The sequence below is a fragment of the Rhinolophus ferrumequinum genome, chromosome 27 (genome assembly GCF_004115265.2).
Source record: "Rhinolophus ferrumequinum isolate MPI-CBG mRhiFer1 chromosome 27, mRhiFer1_v1.p, whole genome shotgun sequence".
In the NCBI taxonomy this organism is placed as follows: Eukaryota; Metazoa; Chordata; class Mammalia; order Chiroptera; family Rhinolophidae; genus Rhinolophus; species Rhinolophus ferrumequinum.
This window is the reverse complement of record NC_046310.1, coordinates 14726463-14752016: the sequence shown is the minus strand read 5'-3', so window position 1 is coordinate 14752016 and position 25554 is coordinate 14726463. Positions and strand designations below refer to the sequence as shown.

At 38.9% G+C, this 25554-nt stretch overlaps 1 protein-coding gene across 12 annotated transcripts in view; it reads left to right on the top strand.

The window, feature by feature from the left end:
• The window catches only part of CDC42BPA (CDC42 binding protein kinase alpha), a 197866-nt gene extending 177431 nt beyond the window's left edge, over positions 1-20435 (top strand). For 11 of the 12 annotated variants that reach the window (XM_033099455.1, XM_033099454.1, XM_033099452.1 and 8 more), the window contains 7 exons: positions 1495-1592; positions 4087-4171; positions 6813-6936; positions 7660-7777; positions 15201-15318; positions 17972-18129; positions 18468-20435. In XM_033099455.1, the coding sequence (XP_032955346.1) occupies positions 1495-1592; positions 4087-4171; positions 6813-6936; positions 7660-7777; positions 15201-15318; positions 17972-18129; positions 18468-18599 (833 nt within the window). In that variant the 3' untranslated portion in view covers positions 18600-20435. Of the gene's footprint in view, positions 1-1494; positions 1593-4086; positions 4172-6812; positions 6937-7659; positions 7778-12344; positions 12531-15200; positions 15319-17971; positions 18130-18467 lie in introns of all 12 variants that reach the window. The other variant, XM_033099456.1, reaches the window with a different exon arrangement.
• Positions 20436-25554: the final 5119 nt, after the last annotated feature.

The window sequence follows — 25554 nt, the reverse complement described above, 5'->3', positions numbered from 1 at the left end:
GGCCAGTGGGCTCTCAACCACAAGGTTGCTGGTTCGACAACTTGACTTCCGCAAGGGATGGTGGGTTGCGCCCCCTGCAACTAAGATTGAAAGGACAACTTGACTTGGAAAAAGTCCTGGAAGTACACACTGTTCCCCAATAAAGTCTTGTTCCCCTTCCCCCCCAAAAAAACAAAAAATACCAAACCCTAAAAAAAATAAATAAAATAAAATTGCCTATTACACTATTTCAGAAAATATTAAGACATTAATAAATTTTGGAATATTCATTATGTGCCATTTCACTGACATAACAGTGAATAGTACGAGACATAACAATGAGCAGAATAGACAGTCTTACCCTCCCAGAGCGTAGAGTGCAGTGAATAGATTCACGACAAAGCAAGGAGTTGCAATAGAATGTAAGTGCTGTGATAGCAGAAGATTGGACTCTGTAGAGGCGCGGAGGAGGACTCTCTACTCCAGAATGCTTGGTTTTTAGTGGCAGGCACTTGAGCATGTTTAAATGCTGGAGGGAAATAGCCACTGGGAAACTAGGGAAGGGTTGACTCTGTGTAAATGTAGAAACTGGAGTAAGATCCCCCAGAAGACCAGAGAGGATGGAATTCAGAACCCTGGGGGAGGGTGTGGGGCAGGAGGAGGAAAACATCTTCCACTGGAACAGGATAGGAGGAGTGATGGCTGTGAGTACCGTCGAGTGTGAAGGTTCAGTAGAGGAAAGTTTAGGAGAGCCATACATGCTTATTATAGAAAAATTAGAAAATCTAGATAAAAAGAAAAATAATTCTGATCCCACAAACCCAGACTTAATTACACTTAATGTTTTGTTTCTCCTGAAATATATACTCTTATCTGTGGCATCATATTTAGAATGAATGCTGTTTTGTAACCTAGTCAGGTAATAATTCAGGGTTTTACTTCTAATGTGGAGTAAGAATTAGAATAGTTGGCTTTTATGAATAGCTCTGCCAAAAATTTAATTTGTGACCTTCGTTTAGATTAATCGTTTAATCTCTCTTTGCTGGTATCACCATTTATTGATTTTCATTCTTTCATTAAGTACATAGTGAGTACCTACCCTATTCAGGTAACTACGCCAGGTGCTTTATCAGACATTCATAGCTGACTAAAACACTTACCTAAAGATTTCTCTGCTCTGTAAGTTTGTTTCACTGTCAGTAGCTTAACTACTTTAGGAATCAAATACTTTAAAAATGTAAAGTAGTTCCTTTATAGAACTAGTGTTGGGCAGGGGAGTACTATTCTTTTGGTGTTAACAGAATCCTTCTGTATTACAGTGGCTATAAAATCTCTTCATTTATATATAATTCATCTTCTGTTTACTTCGAAAAGGTTTTGATGTGGGTACTATATGATAACAGTAGGATTTAGGTGGGATTCCACTCTGTAGTTATTTAGCATAGATCTTTCAAAATGTTTTGGGTTTAATAGTTAAAAGCAACCAGCCAACTGTTCTCTATTCCCTTCTCCCAGGTTACAATGCACCCTATCTCTCCGTGTATAGTGAAAATGCGGTTGACATCTTTGATGTGAACTCCATGGAATGGATTCAGACTCTCCCACTCAAAAAGGTAATTTACCATTGAAATATGGCTAAGCAAACTAATGAGTGTAAGTAACACTAATAGGACTATTTAGCTGTTTTGCACTAATTCACCATTTTCTGGCATATGTAATTGATAACTTGGGACTTAGTTTAAGAGTTAAAAAAAAAAAATCAAGCTGGTTAATTTTATAATTAGCTCAACATTACACTTATTTTTTTTACATTGAATTTCAAATAACTAGAATACATCCTACAACCGAAAATGCCAGTGTTATCTTCTACTGTATTTTAAGGAGCTCTGAGGGAGTGTGTTATTCTTAATTATAAGTGTTTTTCACATAATGGTATGCAATTTGAAATCCTGTGAGGACAGATTTACAGGCTAGAAAAGTGATTAAAATTAGAACCAAACTGTGTATAAGCATTTCATAATTATAAAATAAAGGTTTCACATATTTTCACATATGGGAAAATAAAACATATTTTCCCATAATATTTCCCTATGATAACATAAAGAAAATTTTTGCAAGTAGTATAGAACGGTTTTGCAAAAGTGAAGAGTATTAGTTTCATAAAGATATATGTAGCATGTATCATTAGTTGGGGGACAGGGTTTAAAAGAATAGGTAAAAGAAAGTAGCCAAAATCATATTTCAAAATCTTCCCCAATTTTAAACTGCATCAGCAGTGAATAAAGCTCTTGTAAATACTGCTGCATTATATAAAGCAAAATTTACAGTCCTCTAGTTTGTAAATTTGGGCTGATTACAATTAGTTTTTCCCTTTTATTTTTATTATGTAAATTTTCCAACGTATATGAAGGAATATGTGACCTGTATGAAGCTTAATAATAAACTGATCACTTACGAACCTACCTCCTAACTTAAGAGCCAGAACATTACAAAAATACCTGTGTATTTTTCCCTTATCCATACTCCTGCCTCTTTCCAGGGAAAATCACTATCCCTAATGCTGTGTTCATCATTTCCTTGCCTTACTTAAAATCCAGAACTTTTTGTGTATTTAAATATTCGCAAACAATACATTGTTCAGTTCTTCCTGCATTTGAGATTATAAAACGTTATGCTGTATGTCATCTTCTGCCCTGCTTTCTTCGTGCATTTTCTGTGTTTCTAAGATTCCTCCATGTTACATGTACCATGTTATGTGTTGTTCATTGCTTTCCACTATATAAAATATTCTGTTGGGTGAATAGATCATAAATTATCTGTTCTCTGGTTAGTACATTTGAATTATTTCCTACCTTTTTAGTGTGGTGAACATTGCTGCTTATGCTTTCTGGGGCACATGTGCAGCAGTTTCTTTAAGTCATATGCCTGGATGGAACTGATGGGACATGGGGAATGCACGCATTCAACTTTACAAGATAGTGTCAAGTTATTTTCCAAAGTAATTGTACCAGTTGACACTCCCACGCACAAGCAGTATATGAGTTTTTACTGACTCATCCTCTCAAGACTTGCCATTGTTAGAATTCATAGTTCTAGAGCCATTATATATGGTTATGCAGTGGTATTTCATTGAAGTGCTCATTTGAATGTCCTCTATCAACTGTATTGTTTATAATCTTTTTATGTTTATTCAGTATTTATATTTGCTCTTCTGTGAAATGCCTGGTCATGTCTTTTTGCTCATTTTCCTGTTTGATTTGTCATCTATTTCTTACATATTTATTGAAATTCTTTATATGTTACAGATACAGGGTTAGTAATGGGTGTGGTGAATCTTTTCCCTGTTTGTGACTTATCTAATAATTTTTATGGTGATGAACACTTATTATAAAATAACAATAAATTACGCTGTTTTGCTGAAAATTTATTGTTCTAAATTTAAATGTAGTTAAATATATCATTCTTATCCTTTAGGTTTATCTCTTTTCTGTTTTAAGAAAGTCCTACCTCAAGGTCATAAAGTTATGACCTTAATTTTCTTTCAAAAATTTGAAAGTTTTGTCTGTTACATTTATGTCTTTGATCCTTTTGGAGTTGATTTTTTTGTGTATGTTGTGAAGTAGGGATTCAGTTTCATTTCTTCCATGTAGATAACCAGTTGCCCCATCACCATCTATTGGCAGTTTTTCCTCTGTGTTGTACAATTTTATCTGTCTCATATATGTACATTTAGTTCAAATAAAATTCTAAAAGTATCTGTGTTGATGTATTAGTATAATCACTTGGTATTCTGTCTGTATAAGCAAATGGTTTTAAAAAGTCAAATTTAAGGTTTAACTGTATTTCTACTTTTTTTTTTGCCCAGAATAGTCTTCCTTTAAAATGTTATTATTATAACTTTGTTCACATTAGAAATTTTGTACCTTTCCAGTCAGAATTAATGTTAATCTTTTGTTGATTTTCTGAGAATGCTATATTTTGAAGAGGAAGAGGAAGGATAAATTAAATTAGGTCTTAATGGTTTGTGCTTTGTATATAGACCAAAAGTCTTATGTTTAATATTTGAAGGTTTTGTTGAAATACTGATTTTATTTTTTATTGTTTTAGGTTCGACCCTTAAACAGTGAAGGATCATTAAATCTTTTAGGGTTGGAGACAATTAGATTAATATATTTCAAAAATAAGATGGCAGGTAAGAAAATACACATGAATAGGATAGCTTCAATGGAAATATTCTCTCTGTGCTGACTGCCTGAAGATAATAAGTGGCAGAGCTCAGATTTAAACTCAGGTGTATCTTACTCCAAAGTCTGTGATATTGGCCTCTTATCATACTCTCTATATATATTTCGATAAACTACTGGACAAAAAGCCATTCTGTTTAGGCTGGTGTTACTGTATATGCAAAATATTTGTTTCTAACCTACCTTGTTATTCTTTTGTGGAGTACTGAGGTAAGTAGAGAAAGTATAGCTGAATATTTCTTCTGTACTTTTAATACTGTGGAACCTAACCAAGATTTGTAGCACTAAAATTATGAAAATTCATCAAGTTCTGATTTGGGACTTTCGGAATAAATCTGCCAGTGCGTAGGGATTAGAACTTCTGAAGTGCTAATGACAACATGGGCGACAGATGACAACAGGGAAGAGAGCAAAGTCACAGGAGTGCCAGAGTCAGGAGAGGGAATGGGGACTCTGGGCACTACAGAGAGGAGAAGGGTAGTGTCCAAAGCAGTGAGGTGAGTCCCAGCCAGGGAGACTGTCCACAGGCAACTAAATAAGAGAGCTGCTTGCCAGTCAGTGCACCTGGACAGTTAAAATCTCACTTTCAACAGATACAATGCTCTCTTCTATGTAATAATTATTCTCATTTCTTAGCAACAAATTTCTGTGTAACAGAGAGATTCATAAATTAACAATCTTTTTTGGTGGATCTACTTAATGAAGATGTCCTCATGGTACAATATGTACTTAAAATCATTTAAATTGTCTTAAATGTAAGTAAAAACATTGTCGTCAAGAGAACACGTTAAAATGTTTATACCAGTTATCTCTGAGTAGTGGGATTATCATCTTATTGTTTATGCTTTTCTTGTCCCCCCCCTCAAGTTCCAATAACTTTGTATATTCTGCTATCAAAAAAAATCCATCAAAAGTTTATTTCTTATTTTGTTTGTTTTAATACTAAAATACACACGTGAAATTGCTTGGCTTCAGATTTGATGCCCTTGATATGCAGACTGGTGAGTGTAGAAGTTCTTCACTAAGAAGATATTCTAGTGCAACTTGAGAAAGGATAGTCAGATTTTAGAAATGATGGCCATTTGTGAAGCCAATGAAGCAAGCTTAGGGCCTTCATTTTCAAGACCCTGTACTTAAGTTTGTATTTGTTTCTTAGATTAACTCCAGATATTTGCACAGGACTGAAATCTACCCTGTTCTCACTGTGTGTGACCCTGATAATCATAAAATGTGTCCATTACCCAGTTTGTGTCTATAGGATAAAACCTATTCCGACTTATCTTTTCCTGTGCTTTCATCTTTCTATTCTAGGCTATGGGTAAAGGTGGAGCTTGGACAGGAAGACCTGACAGAATTTCAGTATAGTTGTCTTGTCCTTTGTAAAGGGAAGGAAATCCTATTTCCTAGAGATCCTTTCTTTTTCTCTGTCTTGCTTTCTCCTTCATCTCTTCATCTCCTTCATCCCAAAGTGCTCCCCCAGCCTCAGGCTCTCCAGAATCTCCCATCGCCACCGTAACTCCCCAAGACCTTCTTTATCTGCACAGTGCTCAAGTTCCAAAATTGTTTCATGTTCTCGTCTACTTTAAAAATGTCCTTTTTCACGTTTGTTGTTAGGAAAACGATCTCATTAAACTACGTTACTATGATAATGGGAAAATGTTGCTTTTTTTTTAACCAATCATCTTACTTTGGCCTGCCTTGCAGGCCCTTTTGGCTTCTTCCCACCTCCTTTTCCTCACTTCAGCTTTTTGGGTCTTTAAAAACTTGTAAAGATTGACATTTCTCTTTTTCCTGATCTTGTTTAGAGAATGGTATCCATCATGTTGTGGGTACAGTTGTCTATTTTAGAGTACGTTCACATATCACAGCATATTTTGGGAGCCGATGGCTGATAGTTTTGTTTATTTCTAGGTATTAAAATTGAAATAGAATAAGATGGGCACTGCGTTGCTAAATATATATGATTAAGTATCATCCCCCCGACGATCACAAGAGTAGAACTAATGACAGATTCTTGCCTTTAGTAGAGGAAGCTAGTCTAGTGGGAACACAACTCCTTTTCCTTACTGTGCATCTCGAATTGTGGATCTTGCAAAGGGAATGTTTGAATATGTAAAAATACTTTTAATTATTATTTACATGAACAATTTACCATGTATGCCTGATTACTATGCAAGTTAGCTATAGGAGCTTTCTAACACCCTGAGCCATTTCTAACACCCTGAGTACCTGGAAAAGAGAGAGAAAATAGTGCAGAGATATTGGGGGTGGGGTGACCAGAGTGACAGGACACCAAGGCCACTACGTTTTTCTTTTTTCTTCTAGAGAAATTGTGCTGTTTTATGTTTATAATCAAATAAAAGTGATAATACACTTTGTAAGCTATGTTTAATTTCAGCATATATCTGTTTATATGGGTTCTGTTGAAAATTATTGCTTATTTACTATGATCACACAACTTTTAAAAATCAGAATAGCATATACTGTACTTGCACAATTGATTAACATTTATACTGTCTTAGAGATTAATGGATAAAAAGCATTTTAGCAGTTTAAAGAATGTCATTGTTCTTTGCATTTTTTTAACAGAAGGTGATGAACTGGTAGTTCCTGAAACATCAGATAATAGTCGGAAGCAAATGGTTAGAAATATTAACAATAAGCGGCGTTATTCCTTCCGAGTCCCAGAAGAGGAAAGGATGCAACAGAGGAGGTAGATATTTAGTTGCTACGATCATCCATCCATGCTCGGAGCGTCGGAGGACTGTTTGGTGATAATACTATATTTGATCTGGGAGGAAAATTGGGTCTCTGAAAATTTGTCATTCATCTGTGGGGTTAAAAACTGCAACAGTGAGCATGCTTCTCAGTGTCGTTTTAATGACCGCTATCCATGTTGTGAGTATGATCTAGATAAAAAAGTACCATAATTTGATTCACTTCTCTATGTATATGGAGTTACAATTTTTAGAATGTGAGCCTTTTATAATATAAACATAGAATGTATCTGTGCATTAAATAGTAAACCTGTGTATGTTTATGAACTTCAGATTAATTATTCCCTTTATGGGCAAAGAGAAATAGGCTTGTAGTATTTCCAGTTATATATAAAAACATTTCTAAAGTGTTATCAATTATTTTAAGAGACACACATAAAATGGTCAGAATTATCTGTGAAATAGAGAAGAGCTTCTTTAACATCTATGTGCTGAAAGAACCCTCTATTTTCCTTCCAAAAATCATAAGGTCTTTTATTTAAAATGTAAAACTAATCTTCTAAGTAAATTTTTAATTGACTATATTCTGTTATTTTAATTCTATCCTTACTAACATGACTTCACAGTTAATTTTTATGAAAAAATAAAATATCCTTAGTTTCTAAAGCTATCTAGATTGATCACGAAAAAAGTGTCTAAATAGGTATTTTCTTTTACAGAGAGATGCTACGAGATCCTGAAATGAGAAATAAATTAATTTCTAACCCAACTAATTTTAACCACATAGCACACATGGGTCCAGGAGATGGAATACAGATCCTAAAAGACCTGCCCATGGTAAGAGAAATTAAGAGTGAATGTTAATATGAATTGGGGTTAAGAGTAAGTGGGGTGGGGGGAGGATGCTGTGTGAGCATGTGCTGAAATACATATAAGACTTCAAAGGATGTATTAAGATAATGAGGAATTGTTTATCTCAGGAGGTTATAATATGTGTAAGATGCATGAAGACATACCTGATGAGAAAAACACAAAATTTAGACATGTATCAAAAATCAAACATACCAAGTTCTCATTTAGTTTCATACCCTATAAACTTCTCCTGTACCTTGATTACTGTTGTTGGTGGAATAAACTGCCAGGTTTGAAGAGTATCTGTACCAAGATTCAGAACTTCGTTACCAAATCACTAGAATTCCACTGACTTTTCGCAGTGTGATACAGGTATTTGGCTTTTCCTCCCTCCCGGAGACAGGCATTAGCTTGGTCAGTCACGGTAAGATCTCTCATCTGAATGTAAAATTAAATCTCTTTCCTTTGGCTGGTCAGCCTTACAGAAACAAATACAACATAGGAAAACTTGGTCTTTTAACAACATAAAGAGTGGATTCTTGGACCTGTTATGTTGAAATTTAGAACATTAGTGGAATTAGCTAATTATCCATGCTATGTTTATATTTAACATTTTAGTATCATAGAACTCTCAAAAAAGTATTGAAACCGTAACATGACCCTTTTGATCATAGTGATAACATCTAGGTTTTGCACAGACTTTTAAGCATAATTTGTGTACTGTGGCAATTTAGAAGATGATTTGTGACTTTTGAAGCTTGTTCTAAGGAAGTCTGTGTTAACTATCCTCATTACTAACTCTAGAAAATGTAAGCACACTGCCAGAAAAAAATGATAGGTAATAAGTTTGATGTGTAGTCAAGTTTTTAAAATAAAAAATTTAAGTCGTTAAAGGTAGTTTTGCATTTATTTCATGAGAAGCACAAAAACATGTGCATTCATTTGAGTCTGAGTTCCTCATTATAAATATCCCAGTTGGCCCTGCTTATGAATGAATGTGACATTTTTACTATCATTGATTTCTCATTATCATTAAGACACTGTTATATGATTATAGTAATATTCCTTCCTTTAAGGAGTTCAAATCATTCATTACAATCATTTATCCTTTTGGAATGGAGATTTCTATTAACTGTACTGGGTAAATATAAATAAATTATACAAAAATTACAGCTAATCTTGATATAGTAATTAAAGCTAAGTAAAAAATTTAAGGCCGAGCATAAATATTAAGCTGAAAATACTGGGCATAAATAAAGGCTGAGGTTAAATATTAAACTGTTATCTGTCATGTTTAAAAGCTATACTATTTTTTCAGCTTTTGCCTGGGAGTAAGATTTAGATTTCTCTCTGTTCTTTTCCCATTCTGAACATTTGCTTTAGTCCTCAGTCTGGTTTTCCTTTATTCTTAGAAGTAAACATAGCATAACTACATAGTCCAAAGCCTCTGTCATTTTTCCTTGTGGAAGTTACCCTGTCATGTCAGGTAGAAAGCACCATAAGAGAGAATTTTTTAAATTACGATAAGCAATTGAAATGTGAACATATGTATAGTTTATATGCGATAGATAATTGTTATATAGTACTTTAATGAAACTTTTTGAAACTTACTTAGTAAATAGTTTTTCAATACCAATATGCACTTAGCATTAAGGAGGGCTAGAAGGATACAGATTTCAAACACATGTGTTACAAAGCAACACATTAGCAAATACAAAATTATTCTAGTAGTTAACAAGGTTTCAATGGCTAGTATCCTTTTAAAATTAAAATTTTCTTTCACTTTTGCTTCATTTTGGTGCACAAAAAAGAATATAGTTTTCATCTTATATATCCTAACATCATAGCAAAAAGAAAAAAAAATAATAAATTCTATTTTATCCCACATATATCACTATCTTCCTTAAGGTGAAATCGTTTCAGAATTTAATAAAATGTTTCTCTGCTTTGTATTTTTCTGCCATCGGATTAAAATTCAATTTGCTAATGTTCCAGAATTCTTTAGACCTTCATACACAATAAAACTTGGTCTTCATACACCCTGAATAAGCACACTGAAGCTAAATACCAAATTTCAAATGTGGCAAGAATTTTCATATCACAGCACCCTCCTCGCTCTGCTTTTCCTCCTCTCACCCACCCATCACTTAAAAGAAATGTCTGCGTTTTTGTTCCAAGTAAATCAAGGCTTTATTACTAAGCAAAACAATGCAATAAGCTGATCAAGTTTAGAAAACATTCCCCAGAGATTCATCCCCCACCTGATTCTGTGACACACGGCCTTCTGTGCTGGCTATTTACTTCCACTGACGATAGATTTTTAGTCTTGGTTCTCACTGATTTTGTTAACCCACGACCAACTTGTTGGCTCTTTTTGTCCTAGCTTTTTTGCCCAGTTTTAATATTCCTTCCATTCCTTTTATATTTTCTTACCATGTAAGTAGTTTCTATTTCCAGGACAAGAAGTGGGTGTAAATTTTTAAAACCAGTTCACCTATACATGTAGTATTGTATCAAAGGTTTCATGTGTCTGAATTTCTGTTCTTCACAGTCTTATTTTATTTTCCCTGATTTTCTTCCTGTCACGAGCAAAAGACATACAAGCTGGGGTTTTTCATAGGCATCCATTTAATCATCTGGCAAATATTTCTTGATATTCTGTCTGCCCAGAACCGCGCTTGTCTTGGGGTAGACATTGGTAAACAAAACAATAATGTGCATGTCTGAAAAAAATAATAATATGCATGTCTATACCTGTGTGTGTGTGTGCGTGTGTGTGTGTGTTGAAAAGCTTGTGATACTTTAATATGTTCTCAAATTTGGTATGTTCTTTCCACTGAACGGAATTATTTGTATTGAACTATTTCCAAAAATAACGATGAGTTAAATTCATCTAACATTAAAATATATAAGAAAAGCTTTTAAATACCAAAGCCACATGTTGTCATCTGAGCAAAGAGCATGTACCCCAGACATTTTTGTTTTACTTACTCAAATCAGTACTGCTTCCCTGTGAAATACTTGCAAGCTTAGAAAGTTTATTGGATGTCTTTGGAAGCTTAATTCTGTTTCCTTTGTACCAAAATAATACTGAAAGGGTTGTTTGCCTCATGAATGTGGAAGATGGAAGAGATAGATAGTAAGGATAAGGGAGTCATTTTTTTTCTTTTTATCTCTTTATCAGATATGAACCTTTCCTGTGTATCTTAGTGAGCCAAGAGAATACAAGCATTATATAAAAGCACGTATGTCTTAGAAGTACATACTGTATTCGTTTTCTTGAACCCTTTTTGTCAGTTACCTTTTTTCATAAGTGGATACTGGTAACAAATGATTTGTGTCCAATTGAATACAAGAATAATATTTTACCTCTAGAAGATTTATTTTTAGCATATAACATTTTTTTCCTAGCCTTTTACCCATTCCTAAAACTGCTAATAAAATTTCTAGCTCAGTGATTTCTTAGAGCTTTAAGAAGTAATTTCACCTCTTAAAATCAATGTTAAATTTACATCAATATTTTTTTTCTTTTTGGAAATAATCTTAGAAAGTACTAATTTCACTTGCATTTCTAAATTTAAAATAATGTCCTATATAGGAGCCTTTTTTTTAAGCCTACATAATTTACCAGATTTTTATTTTGTAACAAAGCAAGCTCATCTTAACTCACGAGAACATAAATTCAGTCAGCGGTCTTTACAGCAAGTCATTCAACCTCTGCCTCTAATGACGGGATCATGAGATGTTTTCTGGAAACAGTTGTTGTTCAAATCCTAAACCTTGAATATTTCCACTAGAAAAGGTGACTATGTACTGAGTGGCAGTTCCCAAATATTCAGAAGTTATTTTATCTCAAAAACTAGAGTTTTTGACATCAAAGCTTTTTTTTAAAGCTTTACATTATTATTTTTAATACGCCCGAACATTGAAAGGAAGATTTTCCACTTGTTAAAAACAAACGTGTTCTTTTGGGTGTCTAAATGGAGATAAGCTTGAGCTGCTTAAAGGTAAATCAATAATTAGTATTTTCCATAGTTACTATTTTTATTATAGGAAAATAAGATCAGTAAAAGCAAACAGGTAACACAAACCTATAAATACCAGGAAATAGTTTTAGGTTTCTAAAGAAACAGTTTCATAACACTTCTGAGAATGGCTGATTGTCGGTTCACTTATTCTTTAATTATTTCTTGCTTCTTCTATCCTTAATGTTTGTGGTAGATTTTTGCCATGTTTTGATTCTGTCACATAAGAAAATATGAACTAAACTCTAACAATCTCTGAAAGTCCAGTTTCTACTCATTTGACGATAATAATAAAAGGGAATAATCTTATAAGGTGGATTTTTTGCAAATTAGCTATTTTAAGTACCTGGCCAAGAGGATTACAGAATTTAACTTTCTAAGACCTGAAAGTATTTCATTAAGGATTCAGTTCTGATGTGAGATGCTTACTTCATTTTTTCCATGTGCATGTTGTCTGAAATGTCATGCGTAACCGGTGAATCCATTTTCATCATTACCTTTTTTCTTCTTTCTGTTGTTTTCGATAGCCAGGCTTCCCTTATCCATCCCCTCAGCATCATTCCGGTCCGATCTCCTCTCCGATCAACTTTGAGCACATCTATCACATGACTGTTAATTCTGCTGAAAAATTTCTCTCTCCTGATTCCATAAACCCTGAATATTCCCCGTCTCTACGCTCTGTCCTGGGTACACCAAGCTTTATGACTCTGAGGGTATGAACAGCTGAGTCAGGTGTTAACTTTACTAACCCTGTGTGGCTCTCCTCTGCCTGGCTTCATAAGTTACCCTGCTGAGGTGGGGCGTTTGGGGACCATTTTCCTTCGGCCTATTTCTCTGCTGCCAAACTTCTCTTCTTCTTCCTCGTCTTTCTTCTAGTTCTTTTTTGTTTCTTCTTTTAAGGAAAAAGATAAGGACTGAGGAAGATGTCCATTTTATTTTTGAAACAGTACTGGAGGACTTTCTGTATTTAATAAAATATTTCCCGTCGGGTATTTTCAATTACAGATGCTATGATGCCCCTAAGTGGGTCTTTATTCTGTTGAAACAAAAAAGGGATCCCATAATTTCTGAATTTTTTGTAGCTCGCTCTCCTAGAACCAGTTAAATTCAGAGAAATTTTTTTTTATATTTACTGAAATTAAACTCTATAGTAGGGCCTAGCCACAGGCCTTCTAGCTGTAATAAACCCCTTCTGGCAAAGCTTAAAAACCTCCGCAATAAAAAGTAATATTAATAATAACAGGAAAAATTACAAAAAGAAGATAGTCTTACTGATCTTTGAGTTGCTGATGTGCCGTTCATTCCAGCCGGATCCAAGATCAGAGAGAAAAACAGAACTTGTGCTGCCTGCTGAAGGGCCACGGCACCTGCTGTCAGTCCCATGCATTCAGTCCTTTGTAACCAGTGCCTTTGCAGTGGGATGGAAAGCTGGGTATCCATATTTCCATCAAGAAATCCATGCTTATACTAACTTCAAGGGGATATTTTCTCAAGTTAGTTTTGCAGATAATAAAATACTTGAATTGTACCATGCAAACCCATTTCCCATAGTGCCCTCTGGGTTAGGAAAATGGTGGCATCAATTTTTATTTGTATATATAATAAAATAATTTTCCAATAAGAAAACTAGCTATAGGGTGAGAAGCATATTTTTGTACTTCTGTTTGTATTATCAAATTATTCTAAATTACAATGTTTTCAATGTCATTGTCACTGACATTAAACTATGTCATTTAAGTGTCTTATTTGACAAAATAAGGTTACTTATGATAAAATAAGCCTTAATTTGCTTGGTAACAGATTGCAGGGAGTGGATGCTAGAGGAATGTTGTATAAATCAGTCAAGAATTGTTCATATAAAATATGGTGGAAATGTTGCTTAAGTTACTCTTTTGTAAATAGACATGCTACTGTCAGTGGAAGTTTAACCCTAATCGTCAGCGTATTTGTCCATGAAAAGGACCGGTGGCTCAGGTCTCATAGCACGTTATAATGAAGTTGAACTTTAGCTGAATGAATAATAAACTGTTGGGTTGTTTTTTTCTTAGCCAAACATATCTTCTGTGTATCATACTTTTTGTTACTTCAACTGATGTATTTTTATAGGCTTAATTTTTGCCATTTATTCTAGGGTAGGTTTGTTTTGTAGAAAAGGAAAACACGAAAGTATCTTAAGGTTTATAGCAAAAGCAATACAAATGTAAAGGTTGAAGCTGATATGCCCACGTCTCTCTGGAGCTTTCCTTTGCTGCATTGTGCGCATGTCACTGGTGTCTCCCAGGGTTGCTCCTGTATGCGTGAGTGTTGAAATGCTAGCACTGACTGTTATAATTTTTTATTTTCTTAGAGGAAAAAACAAAGGTAAAGCATTTGCTTTAAGCATATAGCACACTAAGAATTACATGGACTTTGCAAATTTTATGTATATGAACCAAAATGGCAGTGGTTGAACATGGGGTCAGCCAGCCAACTTTCAGTATGTCTGATTCTTCAAAATGTATGATTTGGAGTTTTTCAAATGATGCTGATGTGTGTTTTCCCAGTGGCTAGCTTTAGCCCTGCAGTGGTTGTTTCTGCCATAATCTTCTCTCAGGTGTCAGCCCTGACACCCTTTCTTCTAGTCTGAAAAGGTTTGGGCCAAAGGGGAGGCCACGGGCTTGTGTTCTCAGCCATGTGGAGACAGCTTGTCCCACACAGCTCTTCTCTAGGTGTGTGTGACTTTCAGATCACTCCCTGACCCATTTTCCTATCTTGGACACCAAAATTACTAAATAATTAGATGGAAAACTTCTCACACCATTGTTCTCAAGTTAAATTGCTTCCCCCAGGCTATGATTTTTGCCAGCATCATATTTATGACTCTGTACCGGTCTGTTTCTATGAGGCAGTAATGATGCCTGGTGACTGGGGACATGAATGTGCGAATAGCACATGTGGTATCGTGCCAGCAAAACATTTACTTGAAATAATATACTTTTAATTGATTTTTCCCCTTAAATGGGTTTATTCAGTTATTGAGTTATCCTAAGGAAATAAGAATCTCATACATAGTGAAAGCTTTGTTTCAGTTACCTGCAAATGTCCATGTAATTCTACCCTTCACTGTCACTTCTAACCATGTAACTATTACTTACTGTTCTCGCAACAACAGAAGTATTTCAGGAAGCATAAGGATGAGCACCTGTGTGGGGGGAGGGTTACTTCTGTTGGTTAGGGCGTTAGTCCTTTGCGGGCAAGAAGGACTATGTCATCTCCTCCTTGTTCCGTATCACTCTGGTCAAGATCATTTTATTAATATTTCTTACAATTGTAGTGAAAGTAGACATCTCTGCAGAAAATCACTCTCTCCAGCTGAAGAACTTTTCTTTCTCTTTCGTTTTTAGAACCCTCGGCCTCAGGAAAGCCGGACAGTGTTTAGCGGTTCTGTCAGTATTCCATCCATCACCAGATCCCGTCCTGAACCCGGTCGCTCCATGAGCGCCAGCAGTGGCCTGTCGGCAAGTAAGTAGCCCCAGCTGCAGAAGGCACGGCAGTGCTGGTACTGCCCCAGAAGGCCCGGGAGCTGACGTGTCATGTGGACCCACTCATGCATGCATCCGTGCATTAGCACGTGGCTGCAGGCCTTGCTGGATGTGCCGCATAAACCCCAGTGCAGTTGTTGGGAAACTGAGTCCTCTTAGGGCTTCCAGTGCACTGGGAGACAGCCCGGTCAGACTGCAAAGTGATGCTGGCTACGCGGGCGGAAACGACAGCGTAGAGTAATAGAGAATAACCAGGGGCAGCTGTCGGATGAATTCAGACAATCCCATGCTCTTCAGGGGTGAGGTCACGTTTGAGTCATGTTGGATCATTTGACAGAAGGCCGTGTGTCTCTCTGGGGGTGATTGGGGAGTGACAGAAACTAAAGCGCAAGAGGTGGGCCAGGGACAGATCCCGCAGGGAATTGGAGACCAAGATGAGGCATGTTTAATCTTTTTAAAAACACAACGGGAAGCTGTTGAGTTTTAAACAGGGAAGGACCTGTATCCAGTTGACATTCTTAGAAAGCTCCCTTGGGCTGCCAAGTGGAGAATGGACTAGAGGCTGCAAGTGTGCATCCTGGGTGTGGGGGGGGTCGGGGGCTGTAGAGGGGTCAGGTGAGCTGCTGGGGGCCTGGGACCTGGCGGAGGAGGAGAGAAGGAGAGTGTCCAGATGCACGGCCAGATGCGTTGGGTATGGCAGTTAAACATGCCTGAGGGTGATCGTCTTCACTAGCACTGACCCAAGTCTGAGGGGACGGCCCAGGCATGTACAAAGGTCCCAAGGTAGGAAAACCATTAGCATGTTTGTTTTGATTAACTGAAATAAGGCCGGGGACAGGTTCAAGAAGATACCCCTTTGCCACAAAAGCAAGCTAACACTCATCATGCACCCAGTGAACATTTTGAGGACCCATGAGACACCAGCTTTTCTGCTGAGGTGCAGGGGCTCACGTATATGACCGAGCCCCTGTTTTCAGGCTCACAGTTTTGATTATTAGCCTCTCTTGTTTTTAACCCTGAACTACAGCATCTCTTTTCTTACACTTCTGTACAGATCCCTGAGCTAAGGGACCTGAGGGAGAAAACATTGCTCCGTGGTCACTTAGGTCCGGCTGTAGCAGGTCAGGGAGGAGGAAGGGAGGGAAGTGTGTCAAAAGATACTGTTTCCCTGAATAAAGTACACAGGACGCTAAAAGCGGCTTACCTCACGAGGAGAGCACTGTACAGACGGAATATTTGACAGATTTACACATTAAACGTGAGTCTCAGGGTCACTGACATATTTGGAAGTTCCCAGATTCTAAGCAGGAAGCCTGTTCGTGGCCAAGGGCTGCTTTCTGTCGCCGGCTCAGAAGTAGCATGGCACTGGCTTAGCAATCAGAGGGGCTGTGGCCAGGGAGCAGGCATGCCCAGCCCAGAACGTATGGGTCGTAACTTCAGGGAAACCTCTTCATTTCCCTGCACTGACCTGTGAGGGAAACGGACTGCACGAATCCAGTTTCACAGGTAAAAGCCCTTTGGTCCAAAGCCGGATTCGTCGCCTGGTGTTCTTGAAGGACACCTGATGGAAGCCTCCTGGCACGGACTGAGCTCGTCCTCCATTTGTCAGTTCATCTGCAAACATTAATATCCACACGTGCTTTATGCCCCGCTGGCCAGGAAGCACCAGACAGGTGCCTACGCAGGTTATGGGTGGTCAGTCGGGGCATAGGCTTATTAAACAGTCATCTTTTGACAATTTCATTGAATTCCTAAGGTGGAAAAGCTAAACTGGGATTTGGTAAATCAGCACGAAGTTGAAACAATCACAGTTTCCATCTTATAGTTGTACAAAAACCTCAGCACAGTATTTTTGGACCAGTGATCTTAATATTGAAGTTCAGCAAGATTAAAACATTGTTTTAAGCAAAAGCTAAAGAATTAGAGGGAATGCTAAGAGCTCTAAATAGGTACTAACAAGTCCCCAATGTTTCCTCATGGTGCTAGGCCCCCTCTTACGGACCCCAACTCGAAGATCAAAATACAGTGTGATTATAAAGAAACTTATCTCATTTTCCAATCAGGCTTTTTGCCCTGTGTCTCTTCTGTTCCTTTGTTTTTTATAAAAATTATCTCGGAGTTAAGTGGCAGTTATGCATCAGGTGGAAAGTTCTTTATTTCTGGGAACTGTTCTATTCTGCGCTTCATCCAGCGTATGTGTTTTGAGCACCTGCTATGTGCCAGGCCCCGTGCTGGGCCCAGAGAGGCAAAGAAGTCCATCCATTAGGAGACTGCAGGCACATAGTTGTGACGGCATAGATTCTGGGAAGGAGACGGGGAGAGGCTGGAGGAGCTCCGGGCGATGGAAGGAGTCAGTGAGGCAGTGGCGTCGGATCCTGTGGGAACTGTGCAGCGAGCAGGGCCGGCCAGTGAGTGCGGGTGGCTTTGAGAGCGCTGCCCGCTCACCAGGCGTCCCCGATGGCTGGCCTGCCACAGGCACAGCTATGCAAGCTGGCTGGGCTCCGGGGCGAGCTTGGGAGCCCAGGTAACACAGCTGGACTCACTGTCCGTCAGCGAGGGGCTCTCACCGGGGTGGGAAGGATGGCTCGTCCCCTTTCGTGTATATAAAGTTGTACCTGAATGGTGTACTGTAGGGTCGTCTGCACAGAATGGCAGTGCGCTGAAGAGAGAATTCTCTGGAGGAAGCTACAGCGCAAAGCGACAGCCCCTGCCCTCCCCATCAGAGGGCTCCTTGTCCTCTGGAGGCATGGATCAGGGAAGTGATGCCCCAGCCAGGGAGTACGACGGTGAGGTGAGTGGGGCGTGAGGAGCAGCTGTGGAGACGAGGGCTCGGAGGAACCCTGTGTTCAGCAGGCCAGTGCCTTCTGTCGCCAGGGGTGCCAGCGCCATCACGTGGGTGGCAAGCTCCAGTTTCCCCACAGGTGTTCAGACTTCTCATAGCTTTTGTATGAACTTGACCTACATTCTAAAGGACGGAGTGTGTGTTATACTGTCAGCTCAGAAAGGGGGCGTTATCCTGACAGGAGACAAGTCTCTCGGGTCATTGGGTCAGGGTGGCTGGAGGGGACCTGTGGTCGCCCGAGGCCCACCTGCCCCTCTTCTCATTGCTGTCTCCCTTGGGCCTTCCAGGACTCTGACTCTCCGAGGCATTCCACAGCTTCCAACAGTTCCAACCTGAGCAGCCCTCCCAGCCCAGTGTCGCCTCGAAAGACCAAGAGCCTCTCCTTAGAGAGCACTGACCGCGGGGCCTGGGAGCCGTGAACTGTTCCGCCCTCCGACCAGAGGCCAGGCCGCGTCTCTCAGCACCCTCCCCTCCCCTCCCCTCCCCGCTCCGCTCACTTTCATCTCTTCCCTCCACCTCTGCCTGAAAGCACCCAGAGGGGGATTCAGGAACTCCAACAGTGACTCCCACGCCCGCCTCGACTTCACAGCAACAACCAGAAGGTCACTTTCATTGAGCAGCTTAGATTAATATTGATTTCATTTCATACACTTAGAGTTGCTTTCCATGGTATTTTACCCCTTCCCCAAAAGGTAGCTTACGTAGACAGATTACAGACGTTCGCACTAAGAATAAGGTTAGACAGACTTTGTTTTCACAGTAGTCGCTCTGCAACCCTGAGGTAGCTCATGGTCTCCAGTCGTCCTGCCAAACCCACACTGAATGTCGACCTGATCGTTGCCAGTAAATCCTTATTAATTAAAACAATGCATATTTTACTACAATACAGAGTTTAAATACACAAATGTAGAGGTTAAATACTGAATGTATATAGTAAAAAGAAGCATCTTGTATTCAACAAAAGATGGATGCATATATGAGAGAGATCATTTAATTTAAAGAAATGTTTTGTTTCTTGTCTGTTTCCCAGCTACATAATTTAAAGGGTAGAAGGGCCTCAAGCTGACACTTAGAGGGACAGCGAGAGGAATCAGGGTTCCCTTCAGTGCCAGCCTCACACTGGGGCGGGTCCCAGTGCCCTGGGAGCTTCAGGAAAACGTTTGGCCTTTGGTTTCATTGGTTTGGGGTATGGCCTGGGCACCAGACTTGTAACAGTTGAAGCCTTTTCAGCAGCAGCATCAAAAGGCAAATTTACTTCTATCCAAGACATTTCTTTTCCTAGTACTAGAGTTTGAGCCACACTTTTCAGTGTTTATTATATTTTCGTACCTTCTGCAGATGAATGTAGAAATGTAATTTTGTCACCTTTTGATCCCTTCTGTCACAAGGAATGCCGTGGCTTCTGAAGATCCATAAAAGGTTCATAAAAGTGCTTTTTTGCTGGACCACCATCCCTCCGGAGGTGCAGTGACGTGTCTGTCCTCTAGCTCAGCTGGCTTCTCAGGGAGGAGTCTGTTCTGAGGGTGTATGAGCTTCCTCAGATAAGCCTGGGAAAGGGGTTAATTACCAAATAATATAAACCTCACACGCAAGGACTTGAACAGCCTTAACCAAATATTCTTTCCCAAGCCCAGTAGGAAATGAGCGTGTTCCACCCCAGTGCGCAGGCAGGAGGCGCCTGGCTGGGCCGGATGAGCTTTTCCTCCCGCAGCTGCTGTACTTGGTTGTTAGTTACATTTCCATTTGAATTCCTGCTGTTTTAATTACCACACAGAAATGAGGGGCAGAACCAGAACTTTATTTCTCCAGTTGGTTCACCCGTTAAACACGTGAGTAGAGAAACAGAAATAAAAATATGAAAGGAAAGAGAATCTGCCTCTCTCTTACTTTTTATCTGAGAACTAAAAAGGGGATTTTCTCCTGTTCTTTAAACTCAGCTAAAGCGGAGGAGTTTTCCTGCAGTTGCTGGTCTGCACTGCAGTGTTTGCGCTCTGCCCTTTCACCCTGAGCTCAGTTTATCATCCTCAGCCAGCAGCACCTCGACCTCCCCACCCCTGGGCGCAGGCAGCTGAGCCCACTTCCCAGTTGTGGGGTCACTGAAAGGATCCTGTTTGGGGATCATATTGCAAAAGGTTCCAGTAGAGAAGTGAAACAACAGCTTTGGCACTGAGACATTCTGGACTGGCTTCTGCTCCAGTTTGGATGAGCAGCGCTTACTGCACGGTCCTACCTCCGACATCTTGCTTCCCCCGCCCCCCCCCCCCCCCCCCGTAAAGGAGGGGCGTGTAAAAATACTTTACACATCCGGACCCAGGTCGGACCGTGAGTTTATCGCCATGTGACTGGTAGCTCCTTAAACTTGGCACTTGCCAGGAGAGGAGGGAACCATCTAGCCAGCCAGTGGCTGAGTGCCTGTGGCCAGCTCCCACCCACGCCTCCTGACCCTCCCGCTCCCCACTCCCCTTTCCTCTCATCCCCCCTCACCCCCTTCTCTTCCCAGGACTCTGTTCATAGCTTGGACAACTAAGTGTGACTTTTTGTTGCCTGTAGGTGCTTATTTTTTAAAGAATGCTTTTAGGATCAAAATACAACCCTCGCTGAAGTGGACTCCACTGCAGTGAGTCGTAGCCTTCAGCCTCCCAGCAGAGAAGATGAGACAGCTTGTCCTGGCTGCGTGGCCCGGAGTGGGCCACAGCACCTCCTGGTCTTTCCCAGCAATCTTCAGTGGCCTTGGCAGCCATAATAGAGCAGCCCCAAATATGATTCGATTCTAACGGCAGGACTTTGGGGGAGAAGCTGTCAGGGTAATAGTTTTCTGTAGGTTTTTACAGGAGCGGGGGTGTTATTCCTGAGATAATCGTCCTGCTGGTCTTATCCCCAATATGAAGCAGGTACCTTCAAAAGCTGCTTTCAAGAATGATTTGAAAAGATAGGGGATGAGTGCCAGGGAAACAGAAAATATAATGATTATTCAAAGGGCTTAGTAACCGAGATCACGGTAAGGTATTCTGTGCTGTCTGAAGTCGTCCCTTGTTTTCGTGGAGGACATTTTAAAATGTATGTGGCAGCAGGAATTCATTGGTCTTTTCAGTACAAAGGAAAAATAAGTGAAGAGGCATTTCTGGCATAGTCTATGTGTTGGTATTTGGTGCTATCTGTGTCCTGCCAATTTGTTGTCTACCCTCAGTTCTGACTGATTTAATCTCGTCATGTGCTTTGGGCACATAATTTTTTTTTCTTTTTGCCAAAAACAAAAGCCTGCCTTCTTATCAAATGGTTACTAAAGTAGATTTTACTTCTTTAATTATGTGTGTGCACACACACCGTGCACTTAGTGATTTGAGTTCTTTTCCAGGGAGCACCAGTTTTAAGGCTATGGAGATACAATTAAAATGGGTCCATCTCTTTAGTTTTCCAAGCAATTCTTATATGCAGGCTTCAGGGAAGAATCTGACATTCCTGTTATGTTTACAGCAACAAACTGTCCTTCCCCGGCTGGCTGTCAGCCTTCACCTTCCATGTGGTTAGAATCATGTCATTTTGTTACTTAGCGGCCACATCTACTTTTGTGAAAGCGCAGTCACATTTATATGGACTCTCAGGTATCATTACAGAAAAGCCAGAGCAGGGCGGGCAGCCATCCCTAAGCCCACGTACATACAGCAGGGCCGTTTCCTGGCCTGTGTGAGCAACACACTGGTCTCCCAGCGAGGCGGGGCCTTAGAAAGCTCACCACCCACTTTCTGGATAGAGGGGCACTCTAAGCGGCGGTCAGACTTTGCCACTGCCCGAATCCACTGGGCACAGCATGGAAATAATTGGGCACTTTGCTCCCCCCACCCTGAGCCTAGCTCCCGAATTAGATAAGCCTCGCGACAGTTCCTTGAGCCCATCTCAAAGCTTCTTTCTTTGTTATGATGTTAATTATTACTCAAGCCCACCGTTCTCTCTGGAGTCCTGCTAGATCTGAGGGCCTCGCTTCAGCTGGAGCTCCAGCATTGGCCAGTGTGCCGGGCACTTCTTTTCCTTCCCAGGGACAGCCATCACACAAGAAACCATTTCATTTCTGGGGGGCAACTGATGAAAACAAATCAACCTTGCAATTTCATGAAAACAAAATGACCTGCCTTTTTATTTGATAGTGTAATGTCGTTTATTTTATAAATTTTTTAGGATTTCTTTCCTCATTGTAATATTATTGTACAGTTTTGCATGGCCTAGGTGTAATCATTTTTTTGTTTAGAATATAATGCTGATAAATATGTGTGTATGGAAGGGGGAAAGATATTGCTTTGGCCTCTTATCACTCTTTATTTCGTTTTGTTTGGTTTTATGCCTTCAATGTCTTAGGGAACATTATAAGAGATTCTCTGCTACCAAACAATGGCGTGGATTCTTTTGCACAGAAATATTTAAGGTGGGATAGTCAAAAATGTAACAAAAGACTCCTCGCCAATATTTTATGTTGGTATCACTTAACCAGACTTTGATGTATTGCAATAAAACAGGGAACTATTAGAATTGAGTATATTTTGTCTTTTTTGCCCCAATTAAAAAATCTGAGCAGTGGAGAAAAGATGACCTCTTTCATCTTATAGGATCCTGCTTCCTGCCAGTCCCCTTCCTCATCCAGGCTTCCTCCTTACACTGCGCAAGGACATCGGGTTAGTTTAATCTAGGACTTTCTTAGTTCCTTTCATAGCTCAGGTGAGAATTGTGTTCAGTTCTCTTGAAGCTTTCAGCTTCTCTCTTCTGGTCAAAACTTCCGACTCCCTCTCCCTGTCTGCAGGGCAGATTGCTTCCCTGTCTGAGCTCTTACTAGTGATGCTTCAATGAGCATAGGGATGCATACCTCTTTTCGAATTAGTGTTTTTGTTTTCTTCTGGTAGATACCAGAAGTGGAATTACTGGGTTGTATGGCAGCTCTATTTTTAATTTTTTGAGCAGTCTTCATACTGTTTTCCACCAATTTACATTCCCACCAACAGTGCACAAGGGTTCCCTGTTCTCCACATCCTCGAAAACGCTTGTTTGTTGGTTTACTGATGATGGCCATTCTCACAGGTGCAAGGTGGTATCAGACTGTGGTTTTGATTTGCATTTCCCTGATGATTAGTGATGTTGAGCATCTTTACCTGTATCTGTTGGCAGTCTCTATGGCCTCTGGAGAAATGTCTGTTCAGGTCCTCTGCCCATTTTTTAATTAGATTTTTTGGGGTTTGTTTGTATTAACTTGTATGAGTTCCTTATGTATTTTGGATATTAATCTCTTAATTGGTGTATCATTTGCGAGTATGTTCTCCCATTCAGTAGTCTTTTTGTTTTGTTGATTTTCTTCATTGTGCAAAAACTTTTTAGTTTGATGTAGTCCCATTATTTTTTATTTTGTTTCCCTTGTCTGAGGAAATATAACCAAAAAGACATTGCTAAGACCAATGTCAGAAAGTTTACTGCCTATGTTTTCTTCTAGGAGTTTTATGGTTACAGGTCTTGCATTTAAAGCTGTAATCCATTTTGTATGTGGTGTAAGAAATTGGTCCAGTTTCATTTTTTTGCATCTTATCTGTCCAGTTTTCCCAACATCACTTACTGAAGAGACTGTCTTTACCCCATTATATATCCTTGTATCCTTTGTTGTAGATTAATTGCCCATTTAAGTGAGGATTTATGTCTGGGCTCTCTATTCTATTCCATTTATCTACATAACTGTTTTTATGCCAGTACCATGGTTTTGATGATTGTAGCTTTATAGTATAATTTGATACCAGAGAGTGTGGTACCTCCCACTTTGTTCTTTCTCAAATTTTCTTTTGCTTTTATTTGTGGTCCCATATTAATTTTAGGATTATTTCCAACTCTGAGAAGAATGCCATCAGTATTTTAATAGGGATTGTACTGAATTTGTGGATTGCTTAGGTAGTAAGGACATTTTAACAATATTAATCCTTCCAATCCATTAACAAAGTATATCTTTCCATTTATTTGTATCGTCTTCATTTTCTTTATTCAGTGTCTTATAGTTTTCAGAGTTCAGGTCTTTCACCTCTTTGGTTTCATTTATTCCTAGGTATTTTATGGTTTGATTGTTTGGGGATTTTTTTTAACATTTCAAGGTTTATTATAAAGGATACAACTTAGGAACAGCCCATTTTGTGCTTTTAAATGGGATGATTTTCTTAAGTTCTTCTGATTGTTATTGGTCTATAGAAATGTAAGATTTTGTATATTCTGTATCCTGCATCTTTACCGAATTCACTTATTCTAGTAGTTTTTAGTAAAGTCTTTAGGGTTTTCTGTATATAGTGTCATGTTATCTGCAAATAATTAAGAGTTTTACTTCTTTCTGATCTGGGTGCCTTTTATTTCTTATTGGATTGCTGACTAGGACTCCAATACTGTGAATGGAAGTGGTGACAGTGGGCGTCCATGTCTTGTCCCTGATATTAGAGGAGTCTTTCGGTTTTTCACTATTATGATATTGGCTGTGAATTTGGCATATATAGCCTTTGTTATGCTGAGATATGTTCCTTCTATATACCCACTCTATTGAGAATTTTTATAAAAAGATGTTGCATTTTTGTCAAACGCTTTTTTACATCTATTATCATATGGCTTTTATGTTTTATTTTGTTATATATCACATTGACTTAGAGATGTTGAACAATCCTTGCATCCCTGGGCTGAATCCCATTTGGTCGTGGTGTATTATCCTTTCAATGTATCGCTGAATCTGGTTTGCTAACATTTTGTTGAGAATTTTTACATCTATGTTCATCAAGAATATTGGCCTGTAGATTTATTTTTTGTGATGGCTTTATCTAGTTTTGGTATCAGGTAATGCTGCCTGCATAGAATCAGTTTGAAAGCATTCCTTCCTCTTCAATTTTTTTGAAATAGGTTAAGAAGGATATTCTTTGAATGTGTGGTACAATTCACCTGTAAAACTCTGGCCTTGGATTTTTATTTATTGGGAATTTATTTATTATTGCTTCATTTCATTATTAGTAGTCTATTTAGATATTTTACTTTTCCTGATTCAGTCTTGGAAGGTCATATACTTCTAGAAATTAATCCATTCTTCTAGATTGTCAGATTTGTTAGCATATAATTGTTCATCATATTCTTTAATGATTCTGTATTCCTGTGGTGTCAGTTGTACCTCTCCTCGTCCATTTATTTTATTTGGGGGTTTGTTTCATTTATCTTTTCAGAGAACCAGCTCTTAGGTTTTATTGGTCTTTGCTATTGGTTGTTCTTTTTTTTAATTTCTATTTTTATTTCTGCTGTCATCTTAACTATTAGGTTGGTGCAAAAGTAATTATTGTTTTTGCATTTATTTTTAACCTTTTAAACCACAGTTACTTTTGCACCAAC